Source organism: Penicillium atrosanguineum (assembly GCF_028827265.1).
Source record: "Penicillium atrosanguineum strain IBT 20685 chromosome Unknown utg000007l_segment0_segment0, whole genome shotgun sequence".
Lineage (NCBI taxonomy): Eukaryota > Fungi > Ascomycota > Eurotiomycetes > Eurotiales > Aspergillaceae > Penicillium > Penicillium atrosanguineum.
In genome coordinates, this window is record NW_026623139.1 from 1921649 (window position 1) to 1934210 (window position 12562).

At 52.2% G+C, this 12562-nt stretch overlaps 3 protein-coding genes across 3 annotated transcripts; 1 reads left to right on the top strand and 2 right to left on the bottom strand.

Moving 5' to 3' along the window:
* Positions 1–827: 827 nt before the first annotated feature.
* Positions 828–5406, bottom strand: N7443_008926 (uncharacterized protein; the record flags this gene model as incomplete). The annotated part of the gene is made up of 5 exons (XM_056888982.1): positions 828–1453; positions 1507–2157; positions 2206–4965; positions 5027–5312; positions 5365–5406. 5 exons carry the CDS (start codon positions 5404–5406, stop codon positions 828–830), a joined length of 4365 nt encoding a protein of 1454 aa, XP_056738284.1.
* A 336-nt stretch (positions 5407–5742) lies between these two features.
* On the top strand, positions 5743–7957 carry N7443_008927 (WD repeat NOL10/ENP2 family protein; the record flags this gene model as incomplete). Its single annotated transcript, XM_056888983.1, has 2 exons — positions 5743–5959; positions 6015–7957. The coding sequence occupies 2 exons, from the start codon at positions 5743–5745 to the stop codon at positions 7955–7957; spliced, it is 2160 nt and encodes a 719-aa protein (XP_056738285.1).
* A 961-nt stretch (positions 7958–8918) lies between these two features.
* On the bottom strand, positions 8919–11991 carry N7443_008928 (uncharacterized protein; the record flags this gene model as incomplete). The annotated part of the gene is made up of 2 exons (XM_056888984.1): positions 8919–11684; positions 11755–11991. 2 exons carry the CDS (start codon positions 11989–11991, stop codon positions 8919–8921), a joined length of 3003 nt encoding a protein of 1000 aa, XP_056738286.1.
* Positions 11992–12562: the final 571 nt, after the last annotated feature.

Genomic DNA, 12562 nt, shown 5'->3' on the forward strand with positions numbered 1-12562 from the left:
CCAGCGACACTGCTGCCGTCCTGATACCCCTACTATACGACAACATGGATATATCCTTGGAGAACGGACGAAAAGAAGAAATACGATACCCCATAGCATATTCTGCTATCTTGATGAGCCTGATGCGACTGCTTTGAGACTCCGCGCGTTGTTTTTTTTTGTACAACTTTTGAGCACATGAATTTTTGCTACATATCTTTTTGCACCTGGGGAGTTGGTTGGACATTACTTTTTTTCTTTCATGGATGTACTTTCGATGACTTGGATGGATATGGTCTGCTTAACATATGACACATGACTGGTACGATGAATTTAACTTGCATGCTCTTTCGTGAGCATTTCTACTTGGATAATTCTGCCTAGTTACCTAGGTTTTTTGTAATTTGTCAAATGATCTGAAAAGAGCAAAGGTGCTCAGCGGGGCCCATGTGATTCGTTAAGGCTATACCGGCACATATAAAAAACATCTCGGATGTATATCGCTCTGTGGCTGCTTTTAGAGTGATACAGTTAGGCAATAGTAATGTGTTGAACACAAAATTGAGAACCGGGATTATAATGACTAAGGATGGAAGGATATGTAGGTGAATAAGTAGAAAATGGTAAAATTTGAATGCTTGTTGATAAGCGTAGCAATAAGTTGAATAGCTGAAAATGCAGAGATATGCCACTCGCTTCCACGAAAACCAAATCCATGCCGCCAATGGTATCGCCAGTTGCCCGAATAACATATACAATGCACCAAAGCCCCATAAGAATCTTGTTCAAAACACAGGACGCCAGTAAGACACAATCAAACTGAATAAATAAGAAAAATGTGTCCAAAGTTAGAAAACATAGCTTAAAAGCTCTTGAGCCCGTAAAGCCGTCGCTATATGCCAAGGCAGCGTGTTGTTCTGCACGCTGCGCATGCCCCTCGCTCGGGCAAGAGATGCTAGATCGCGATACATGCCCAAAGTTTCCCTTAAAGTGCTTCCGTGAGATGAAGATGGCCGCTGGGAATATACGAGGTTGACGGTCATGGAGAAGACACCTTCGCCGTCTGTTGTGCCTTTGCGGCGGAGGAGATACCCGCTAGCCAGCGCAGGGCGGAACTCGGTGAGATGAGGTGAGCTGTTGAGGCGATGGGAGAGGATGACTGCCCATGACTCATCGCTGATGTCGGTGAGAACGACGTCTGTGTCGGGTTCGATGGAGGGTTCGGTTGGAGTGGGGGCGTTATAGGTTGCGCTGGGTGTTGGCGCGTTACCAGATTGCTCGGGCGAGGCAATGCTGGCACTCGGGTTAGGGGTGGAGACGGGGGTTGATGAGAAATGGGGATTCAGGACGGCTGTTGTCATGGTTGAAGTGGGTGCTTCGAGTGTGAGATCGGGGGTGGTGATGACGGTGACCATGGTCAACTCCAATGATCCTGGTCTCATCTTGTTCACTTGGTCGGCCAGAACGCTCCATCCTATAGAATTGTGAGATTTGGAATTGTAAGTTTCAATATCGTTTGAACCTTACCTTCAATGTCGTCTTGATCCATTGGTTCGGTGTTCACCAGCACAACCCTCCAACGGGCCTGGAACTTTTCCATGATGTGCTTTGTCGTGGCCCAGATCTCATTGCGCACCTCGGCAACTGTCCTAGCGGCGCCTTTGCTTCGATATCGGAGGCAATAAGACATGGTTGTTTGGATAGACCCAGTTCCATCAGACCATGCCACCGACATCCAACGTTGATCTGAGCTTTTGGAGCACGCAATATGGAGGCTACGCCCATCTTGTAATGGTGACCCTTTCTCGGATGCAAGGCGGAAATGGAGAGCTCTAGGCAGAGGATCGGCGAGGAGTATCGCAGGAGCACACACCACAGGACTCAGATCTGCTTCCTTTGGTCGGCATCGACCGTATACCTCTAGAGCGAGATCCAGATAGTCTGTTTGAGTCGGAACAACCATTGATTCCCCGGATGTGATGAAATTCATTGGGATAATTTGCAAAGCAACGTCGTTGACCTGTCGGGACTGTCGAAGGTCGGCGTTAGCCAACAATTGTTGGAAAAGGTGCCAGAAAGCCGTGCAAATGTCCGCCAATGCAGCCGCGTGAGGGAACGGATTGACAATATAAACGACACAATTATCGGAGGAGGGTGGGGATTGCGACAAATCAGCGCCTGAAGTCGGGTTAGATAATATCAAATGAGCCGGGAAGCGTAACATACCTAGTTCTTCACACAGCTTTTTCAAACCCTGCATCATAGAGGAGTAGCTGGACTCGGTATCCCATGCCCTCATTCCGTTTTTGAATGCCATTGACTTGTCGCACCGTGAATGGTCACCAAGGTTGCAGCTTTGATATGTAAGACCAAAACGATATAGGAATGAATCTGCAGCCTTTGAAGCGGAGTTCGGATGAATGCAGTAAGCCGTAATATCTTTCGGCCCACGAGCAGGTTCAAGACCGAAAGTCTCCCAAAACGAGATAGCGGGCGGAAGGGTTTCCAGAAACTCCTTCCCACGGCGAACCCGAAGATGTGGAGCTGCAACCTTTGAGATGGGGACTCGCGCCGGTTCTTTGGACGGCTGATGTGTCGACTCCGCGGCCGTTTCATCTTGCAGAGACGTATATCCCTTGAGATCCAGCTTGGCCATCTCACCCAAGAAGCCTGTATCTTCCATGCACGTTCGCAAAGTCAGACTGTCGCTTTCCAGACCAAACAGACCGACATTGCCATCCAGGACATGATCCAGAGATGATTGTGTTATTTGGTCGACCAAGAGCTGAGCAATTGGCATTTGATCCTCCCGGCGGAGAAGAACGGGCAGTTGTTGAATTTGCAACGCAGAGAAGTAACCAGTAAGTGTCCAATCGGAGAAGTTGGCAAGAAAGTTCCCCAGAAATGTCGAATTCTCAGCTTTGGATCCCAAGTTCACCTCAGGCACACTAGTTGATTTGGCTGTTGATGCAACGGATTGGATATCGGTTTCGGAAGAGACACGCTTTCTTTTCAAGGTTGGGAGAGCTAGCGGCGTCGGAGCATGCTGCAATGGCAACCCATAGCTGTCTTCGCTACTAGCACTGCTTGACATCGACGAAGACCGTTCCCGGTCTTCGAGGATTGATGGTGAAGCATTTGTGCCATTTGGTTTTGGGAGGCTCACTGAAGTTCGACCACGGTGAGGAATGCCAACCGTGGGGATAGTGTTGGGGTTTTTGTCCGAAGTGTCTGGTTTGACACCAGTAGAGAACCAAAACTTGCCCGCTGCCCCATATTTCTGGTCCCAGTCTCCGATCTTCTTTTCGAAGGCAATGGGGTGATAGTGCCCTTGAGGATGATGAGAATCTTTGGACTGCTCCTGGTGATCTGACTGTTGTCTAGAAAACAGGATTTTCTTGATTTCCACTGGACTTAATGGGGGACTAATGGGTTGGCTCTGGGGACGCGGCGAGGATTGAACCGAGGAAGCGGATGTCATTGGCACATCTGCCGGTTCGGGCTCGGTATCTTGCACTGCTTCAGGAGCTTCTTCCTCTTGGGGTGGTTGAGCAGGTTCGATATTTTCTGGCGGGGCGTTTTCTGGAACTGTACGGTCTTCCATTTCCTCCTCTCCAATGCCCTTCGACTCCAAGTGTGCCTGAGGAGTCTCTTCTAGGTGATCCATAGAAGGCTCATCACCCATACCTTCGAGATCCGGTTCATCAAAAAAGCTGAAATCAGCATCAGTTATTCCTTTGGAGCCAAAGTCTCTCTCATTCATCTCCCCAAAAAGATCGTCATCATCGCTGGCATCGTATTTGCCAGTACCAATCGGGGCGTTAGATGGGGGTTCGGTATTCGAGATGTTTCTGTCATGAGCCGCAGCTGGTGATAAGAATTCGACATCATCGGGGAAAGCATCAGATTGATTCGTGTGGTTTATTCCCATCGCCGCAGCACCTTCAGGTGGAGTTGGATAGACCAGGTTGGTAGTTTGCAAGTCATTATATTGAGACATTCGGGAGAGGCTTTCAAAGATCTCCGCATTATCAACCTTAGGAGATGACATTTGGTGGTCTTTAGGTTGAGGTTCCTCTAGAGTGGGAATGGTCTGCAGGTTCTGGTTTGGGTTGAGGGAACCGGTTTCTGGAGTCCATTGCCCAATGAACTCAAGGGGATCGTCCAAGGTCTCCCGGAGCCAGGAGGACTGAATCGGTTGGCCGCATCGTCGGAAGCAAAATCTCGCGGGCCAAAGCATGCGTTTGAGAGGAAGCGCAGATTGAGATTCCTCATTTTGCCGCCATGCTTCCCCAGCAAGTCTTGCAAAGAAGGGCTCCCAAACCTCGACTTCGACCCATGGTTCCTCGTCGACGGACTCGATCTGCAATCCGAAGTTCGTAAGCCACTGGACGACATCCACCTTCCACTGTCTTCGTTTTGTCAATGTGTCCCCAGAATTCTGATATCCTGGTGACGGGGCCGTCGAGGATTCCAGATTAGCCGTGACAAGTCTCGCAACAGCCCCATTGGGACAGAGCCAGAGATCAGATCCTGGTTGCACTCTCAGGACATCTGAGATATCGTCACGTGGGCTGCATAGTCGGACGATACCCTCCTGTGATATCGTCTGCGGGGAGACTGTCAAAGTTCCAGCTGCATTTAATTGAACATTCAGAGTTGTTAAATAAGATTTTGAAAGCACGCTTTCGCTGTCAATTCGCGGGCTCTCATAACCAAGCTGCTCCACAGGAGTGAATAGTGTGCGGGATCCAAGCGGGAGAGCACCATATCGTCGGATCAGATGAATGCTAATCGCCCCAGTGACAGCCGAGATGAAGGATGCATATATAGCCGCCGAGCCGCTATAGCCATCAGGTCGCCGAGATGATGGTTGGCCTTGCTGTGGTCTCTGCGACCCGGCAGATTGAGACCCATTTTGATCTTGGGACTCTGATGAAAGGCTCCGTATCAAGTTCTGGGACGTAATATTGCCCGATGCGGAGACTAGACAGGGTATTAGCAAAGTAAACGCGCCATCACAAATTCCCGTGAATCAGATACATACCTTTTAGATTCGTTGTATCCACTAGGATCTTCGTCGTTGCTGAATCCCCTTCCTTCACATACAAGGGGTTCAAACTTTCAAAGTTCGGAGTAGGGGAAAATACCCATAATCCTAGGCGCCTCGGGCATGACGCTAGACAGTTCAGACTTCGCAATCTGGCTTCCAGATTCTTCAAGCGACCAAGATGCTTTAAGATCGTATAGCCATTGGCTGGGCCCTCTACCGCCGGGTTGGCAGTGGTGGGCTCTTCCGTGTAGATTCTCCAGTAGATCGTAGAGAAGCCATCCTAAGATTCATGATCAGTTCGTATCCCATATGGGACATATGCGCTCACTTACAGCCAGATGTACGTTGGTCGTCGCACCTCCGGGAAAGTCCATGGTTTACCAGTTACGGACAGGCCCGGGAGTCATAAATAGAGGGCTGACGAGGCTTATTCGGAGAGTCATTTCCAGAGGGAGAATTCCACATGACCACGCGCGCACGGCAAGCACAGACCCATTAGCTGATTAATGAGGCACCGAATGTCCAGCAATGGCTGAACTGGTGAACAAATCGCGAGATCGCGAGTCCGGGGGAAGTTCGAGGGACGCTCGGGCCAATCACTGGGATCCGCACCGGGCCTGTCACGTGATCCCTATCGCTCTATCTTTTTTTTTTCTTTTCGTTATCGCAGCTTGACACTTGGAGAGACTTCATATACAATACCAGACACCATGAAGTTGTCAAACCAGTCCGAAGTGCCCGTCTACACTATCTCGGGCTCTAACACTGCCCGGCCGTTACCTGAATGGCTTGCCAGACGCCGAAAGCGCAGTTTGAAGGATGATCCCGAGTATGCGAACCGCGTCGAGCTGCTGCAAGATTTCGAGTTCGAGGAGGCCAGCCAGTGTGTTCGAGCCAGTGAGGATGGAGACTGGGTGATGAGCACAGGTAGGATCCCTCGGTCATGTAACTGTTGGAGCGTAACTAACATGTTGATCACTAGGAACGTACAAGCCGCAAATTCACACTCACTACCTTCCGCAACTTTCTCTGTCATGGGCCCGCCATACTGTCGCTCTCAACACCACTTTCCTCCTTCTTTCCTCCGACTACTCAAAATCGCTTCACCTTCAGTCCGATCGCTCTCTCGAGTTCCACACCCCGTCAGGATGCCATTATACCACTCGTCTCCCGCGATACGGCCGTGACCTTGTGTATGACCGCCAGTCAACCGAGGCGCTGGTCCCCTCAGTCGGCGTCAACCAAGATGGTATGGGCGAAGTGTTCAGATTGAATTTGGAGATGGGCAGGTACATGCGCAGCTTTGAGGTGGATGTTGGTGGTGACGATTTCACATCTGCTGGAGGCGGTACTCTGCAAGGTGGTATTCACACTGGCTCGGTCAATACTGGTGCCATCGCGGAGGAAAGTCACAACTTGTTGGCTTTCGGTACATCGGCTGGTACGGTGGAGCTGTGGGATACCAGAGCCAAGGGCCGCGCGGGTGTCTTGCTTCCCCCCACACAAGCTGGTCCGGGTGAGGCGCGCAACGAGATAACGGCTTTGGAGTTCAACCGCTCTGGTTTGACTCTCGGTACCGGCTCCTCGAACGGTCTGATTCACCTCTACGATCTTCGATCCCCGGTCCCCCTTCTGAAGAAGGACCAGGGATACGGATTCCCTATCCACACCCTCAAGTTCCTCCAGCCTTCGACCGCAACACGCGAAGCGACCTTGGACCCCAAGATTATGTCTGCCGATAAGCGTATTATCAAGCTTTGGGACCCTCGTGACGGTACCCCGTGGACTTCTGTCGAACCTGCGGTGGATATCAACTCGGTGGCTTGGTGCAAGGACAGTGGAATGCTTTTGACCGCCAACGAAGGACGCCAGCAGCACTCGTTCTTCATCCCGCAACTTGGACCCGCGCCCAAGTGGTGCTCGTTCCTGGATAACTTGGTCGAGGAGATGGCCGAGGATCCCAACGATCCGAACGCCTTCACCAGCGCTCAGGCTGGCGCTATTTACGACAACTACAAGTTCTTGACTGTTCCTCAGCTTCGAACTTTAAACCTAGAGCACCTTATTGGCCGCACCAACCTTTTGCGACCATACATGCACGGTTACTTCGTGGCTCAGCGCCTGTACGAGGAGGCGAGATTGATTACCAACCCGTACATTTGGGAGGAGGAGCGTGCCAAGCGTGTTAAGGAGAAGATTGACAAGGAGCGTGAGAGCCGTATTCGGGGCAAGAAGAAGGCCGCCGTCAAGGTCAACAGGAGACTGGCCGAGAAGTTGATGAACGCCGAGGAGAAGAACGAGCGCCGCAAAGCCAAGCGTGTTCTGGAGCGAGGTGGTGACGAGCACATGGTTGATGCCGCAGCCACTACCGAGCCTAAGGACAAGGGTGTCCTGGCTGACAGCCGTTTCAAGGCTCTGTTCGAGGACCGGGACTACGCCATCGATGAGAAGTCCTTTGAATTCCAGCTTCTCAACCCCAGCACTGTGCCTGAGTCTTCTTCACGGAAGGAGCGTGGCTTGACAGCCGTCGAACAAGAGGCTATCGACGACGTGCCCGGCTCAAGCGATGACGATTCAGGATCGGATAATAATGAACCCAAGGCCCCTAGACCCGTCAGAGAGAAGCCTTCAAACAAGATCTCTTCTTCCGACTACAAGCGTACGAAGCGTCCCCCGCCTCGTATGGAGGTGTCTTCCTCGACTCGCACCAACTCGACCCGCGATCGTTCATTCGGTTCGCGCGCCCAGAACATGAAGACCAAGCAACGGACTGCACGGACAAATGGCCCCGTCGGCGAGAGAGAGGTTAGCTTCATGCCCGCCGGCAAGGCGAAGCACAGCAAGCCCGAAGTCCGTTACGATAAGACCGAGTTCAAGTCCAAGGCGCGCCGCAGCGCTTCTAACAACACCTTCCGTGGGATGTGAAGTGTTGATTCGCCTCGGGCCTTTTTTTAGGCCATGCCACTTGAACCACGCCCAATTGAGCAGAAGTTCGCTGGCTCGTCCTTTTTACGAGCCAGGTTAGACGCTTCGCTAACCTGCGCCCCCTTCCATTAAGACACGATGCGCAGTCCTTCGCTCGCCCTGTGGCTGGGCTGCGACGTCGCGTTTGGATATGCCTTGAACATCCTCGTATAGGTTGACCTGGGAATATTACCTCGATACTTTGCCCGACTGGCGGGTGGGTGAATGTACATTTAGTATGGACACGTTGCATGACGGGATTGTTTTCAGCATCTATAGAGCCCTTAATTGTTAGATACCTCGAACCGGAATTGGATAAAAGTCTTTGATATTCACCCAGTCACCCCTTGTACAACCTCGAATCTCCACGATCTCTACAATCTATTGAACAAGAATTGATATTCAAAAATTGTAATATTCGCCTGCTCTAGGACTCAAACTCATCATTCCCACTCCTTATCCTTATTCAAAATAGCACAAGACGAAAAAAGACCTCAAATCCACCACAAGAACATATAATGAAAAAGAGAGACCAAAGTCAACGATATCCAAAGCAAGAGAGAAATCGCATGAAAACATCAAATCGTATCGATCATGCGGGGTTGCATAACTAGCAAGTAGTTTGAAATCATGATGTCCCAGGGAGCAGACGAAAGGCGAACGCAAGAAAATGAATAAAAAGAACAATCCCTTTCTATGCACAAGAAGGAGGAAATCAAATTGAGTGCTCAGTCTACGGAAACCGCCAACCCCAAAAACTTAAAAAGAGAGCCTTTTGGAAAGGAGACGGAAATAGATCCCAAAGTGAGACAAAACCGCGACATAACGAGAAGGAAAGAGAGAGAAATGGGTATTTGAAATTGCGCCTGGGAAATGGGAAGATCAGAAATATTTGGCAATGGCAAAGGAAATAATGCGGCCACTAGGACCAGGGATGGAAGCCAGGGAGTCCAGCTCCGCGACGGCCGCTGCCACGACGAGATCCACCGGCCGAGTCACTGCCACCGTGATTGCCTCGGTTCTCTTCCAGACTGCGCCGGGAAGCGCCGAAATCGCTCATTGCGAAAAGCAGGGGCTCGTCGTCTTCGATCTGAGATGGCGGGGCTCGGTTGGTGCTAGGCCGGTGGCCGGATCCACGCCGTATCTCCATGGTGGAATTGCCGCTGTTGCTACCGCTGGCGTTACCGTCGCGGTCGGCATCGCGCTCGACGAGATGAGACGGGATATTAGCGCCTCGGGCTAGGCTGCTGGAGGCAGAACTAAGGGATTGCGGACCACCGGAGAAACCACGGCCGCGCGAGCTGGCGAAACGGGGCTGGTAAACGTTTGTAGTGGACGAAGTTGATGTAGCCGTAGGACCAGCGCCTCGAGATGAGACAGCGTCGCGGTAGGGGCCGGTGCTGCTTGTGGCGGTAGCAGGTGCGTCGATAGAGGGTGACTGTTGATTGGATTGATTCTCGGGAGCGAACTCGGCCTCTTGCTGTGTGCCGATAGGTAGAGGGAGCTGAGGTCCCACGCTCATGCTGCGCATACCGAAGGGGAAGATCTCGTCGTCATCGCTAACCGTATGGCGTCTATGTTGGGCGGCAGAGCTTGACCGGCGATAGCTGGGATCGAAGACCCGCGGAGAAGTTGGAATGTCAATGGCAGCTGCAGTAGAGGCATGCTGGGTGGCTTCGAGGCTGGGGTGCTCATCGAGTGCAGGATCGTGCTCGATATTTGCGGCCCGCTGGCGTTCGTGGTCAATGACGATATCATCAGCAACACTATTGGAGCTGAGGCGGGATCGGATGGCAGGCGTATGAGGCGTGTGAGGCGAGATTGGTTTCCCAGGAGAAGAGGCAGTAGATATGGAGGTACCCGCAACCATCGGTGGGACGCCTGACAGCTGCTTGCTGGAGGAAGTAGAGGATCGATGTATGTGCATGGAGGATGTCATGGAATCTGAGAGGGCGGCGTGCGGCGCAACCAGGCCTCGGAAGCGAGCCAGAGCAGCTGCAGGAGCAGTCGCGTTTCGAGCACTCTCCTCAAGCGAGATATTGGCCGCGGACCGAGTCATCAAGTCCTTACTTGTATCAAGCATCTTCAGGAACTCAGAAATATTTTCATCGTCTGCGTGCATCGATTCCGCGCTCGTCCCTGTTGCTTCTGCGAGAAGGCCGGAGCCGGGCTGGACGTTGGACGATGCAGCACTAGCTTTGCCGCTGGAGGTGTCATCTTCCATTCGGGGAATACCTCCCGAGGATGGTCGGCCTCGACGGTGGCTGAAAGAACTACTATAGCGTGTAAGGGGTGCAGGCTTGGGAGATGCGGAAGTAGAAGAAGGTATAGCCTGTTCAGATGCAAGAACCGGAGGTCGACGAGCGGCTGCTGCAACGGAGGGAGGGGGCATGAACCTCGAGTCTGCGGACGTTCCAATAGAGAGACGTGCAGATGTAGTACGAGGAGACACGCCTAAAGGAGTATCGACGAGAGCAGGTGATGCGGAGAGAGGTGGTGCTTTGAAGGGTTGGAATGAGACAGAAGGGCGACGAGTAAAGTTAGAACTGCCACTTTCACTTGCAAGTTGAGCGGCACGTCCTGTGGGTGCTATTTTCGCAGCGGGCATCAACTTCTTAGGCGAATCCGATGGAGATGACGACCCAACACCTGAATCGCGGGCTGCTCGCAATGCAGATATAGGACTGGCGCCAGTAGCCGGCCCAACCTGGTGAAACGTTGACAGACTTCCGTATGCACGCGAGCAGTCTGGATTTTCAATCGTCCTTCTTTCCACTGGTACCGACCCAACTTCAGGCCCCAGGCGAGTAGCTTCCTCTGACGGCAATGAGGGACGGAAGATAGCGTCGTCGGCGCCCATGAAACGCGAGCTCAGTAGCGCTTCTGAATCGTCCACCCGGAAATCGCAATTCGTTCGATATGTGACTGATACTGTGAAGGGCCCAGCAGGGGATTCTGTCACGCCAAATCTATACGTGTCCACCACCTTCTCAGTCCTCTCATGTAACGGAATCGTCAAAGGATCAGCCGCAGAATCACTGCGTATAGTGCTCCCATCTACCACACGATATCTGAGGTGTAGTGCCGGGCTCCGACGAACCTTTGTGTTGCGCTTAGAGAACTTCCACGCAGGTAGGAACTTAGAATAAGTGAATAAGGATCGGAAAAGGACAATGCTTTTCTTATACACAGTCGGCAAGATGGAGCTCAGATCTGACGGCAGCCCGCTGGAGGACTCGCCTAACTCGATTCTCCATCTTTCCAAAATAATCTCATTAGAGTCCGACTGGCGTCCTTGAGATGCACGGGCACCTCTTGATGCCGTGAGTGATTCTTGTACATCCCATCGCTTACCGTTCTCGTCTAAAATCACCAAGCTCTGGTTATTCGTAAGGCCCTTGCCGTCTAGAAACGTTTCGATGATGAGGGGTGGCGGTCGCTTCTCCGTGGCGTTGCATGACCTCCAGGTCCAAAGTGGCTCCCGCAGAGCATCCGTATCTTCCAATTCGACATTAAACTGGAAAGACGAGATCGAGGTTAGCACTTCGTTCTTGAAGTGGGGTAACGAAACAGGACGGGATCGTCGTACCCAGCGATTGATTCTCGGGCTATCAGAGCCCTTATTGAAGCTTGCCGGCAGCTCCACGCGTGAATGCAAAATGATCAGAGCGGCTTTTGTGTGGTAGTTCTGCAAGAAACAAAGGAAGTAGTCAGTACGTGCCACACACGGCCAATGTCGAAGCCGCCCGCGACCTTACCGAGATGATCTGGTTCAACTTGGTGATGGCCTCTTTCCTGAGTGCTGCTTCTCTCGTCTGCCCGGTGGCGTCTGCTCCGGCATCGATGCCTAGGCCCCGAGCGGAGTTTGTTCTCATGTCTGTAGAAGGCGAGGGTGGCACGGAGTCGTGCTCTCTTGGGTCGTCCCGAGCGGGCAGGTTGGAAGAGAGCCTGGGTGCCGATGAAGGCACCGCAGGTGATCGAGGGTGCTGATGCATGGCAGGGGACTATCAGGTCAGCGGTCAGTATGAAGTTGAACGACTTCGAGACAAGAGCACTCACTCCGACAAACGGGTCCGGGGGGCGAGTGCTATCAGCGGGAATTCTTGTTATCAGGAGTCCAGCGCGGCGGTGGATCTGGTGCAGACGGCCATGCTAACAAGTGCGAGGTAGAAGGATCAAGGATGTAAAAGTGGGAATGGCTGGCGTGGACGTGAAAGTGAAGTGCTAATCAAGACAATTGCAAGGACGAGCGCATCGTTGACGCGGTCTGGGACCTTCGGAGCCTAGGAGCTTCTCCGCATCCACGGGGGGAGTCAAGGGTTCACAGCGTATTTCACGTTGTGCAACCTACGGGATAAAGAAAGACATAATGGTTCAAAGTATATGGGAGGAAGGGGGGAGGAGAACGTGGAGAAAGGGGAGAACGGTCTGTGACGCACATCTGGTGACTCGACAGGTCTCGAGTGCGGAAATCAGCCAGGCGCCACCACAGCTGATCTATGATACCGCCTCTTTATCTAACATTCCTTTTGGCTCTGTCCCAGAACTTCCTCAAACTCTACAAAT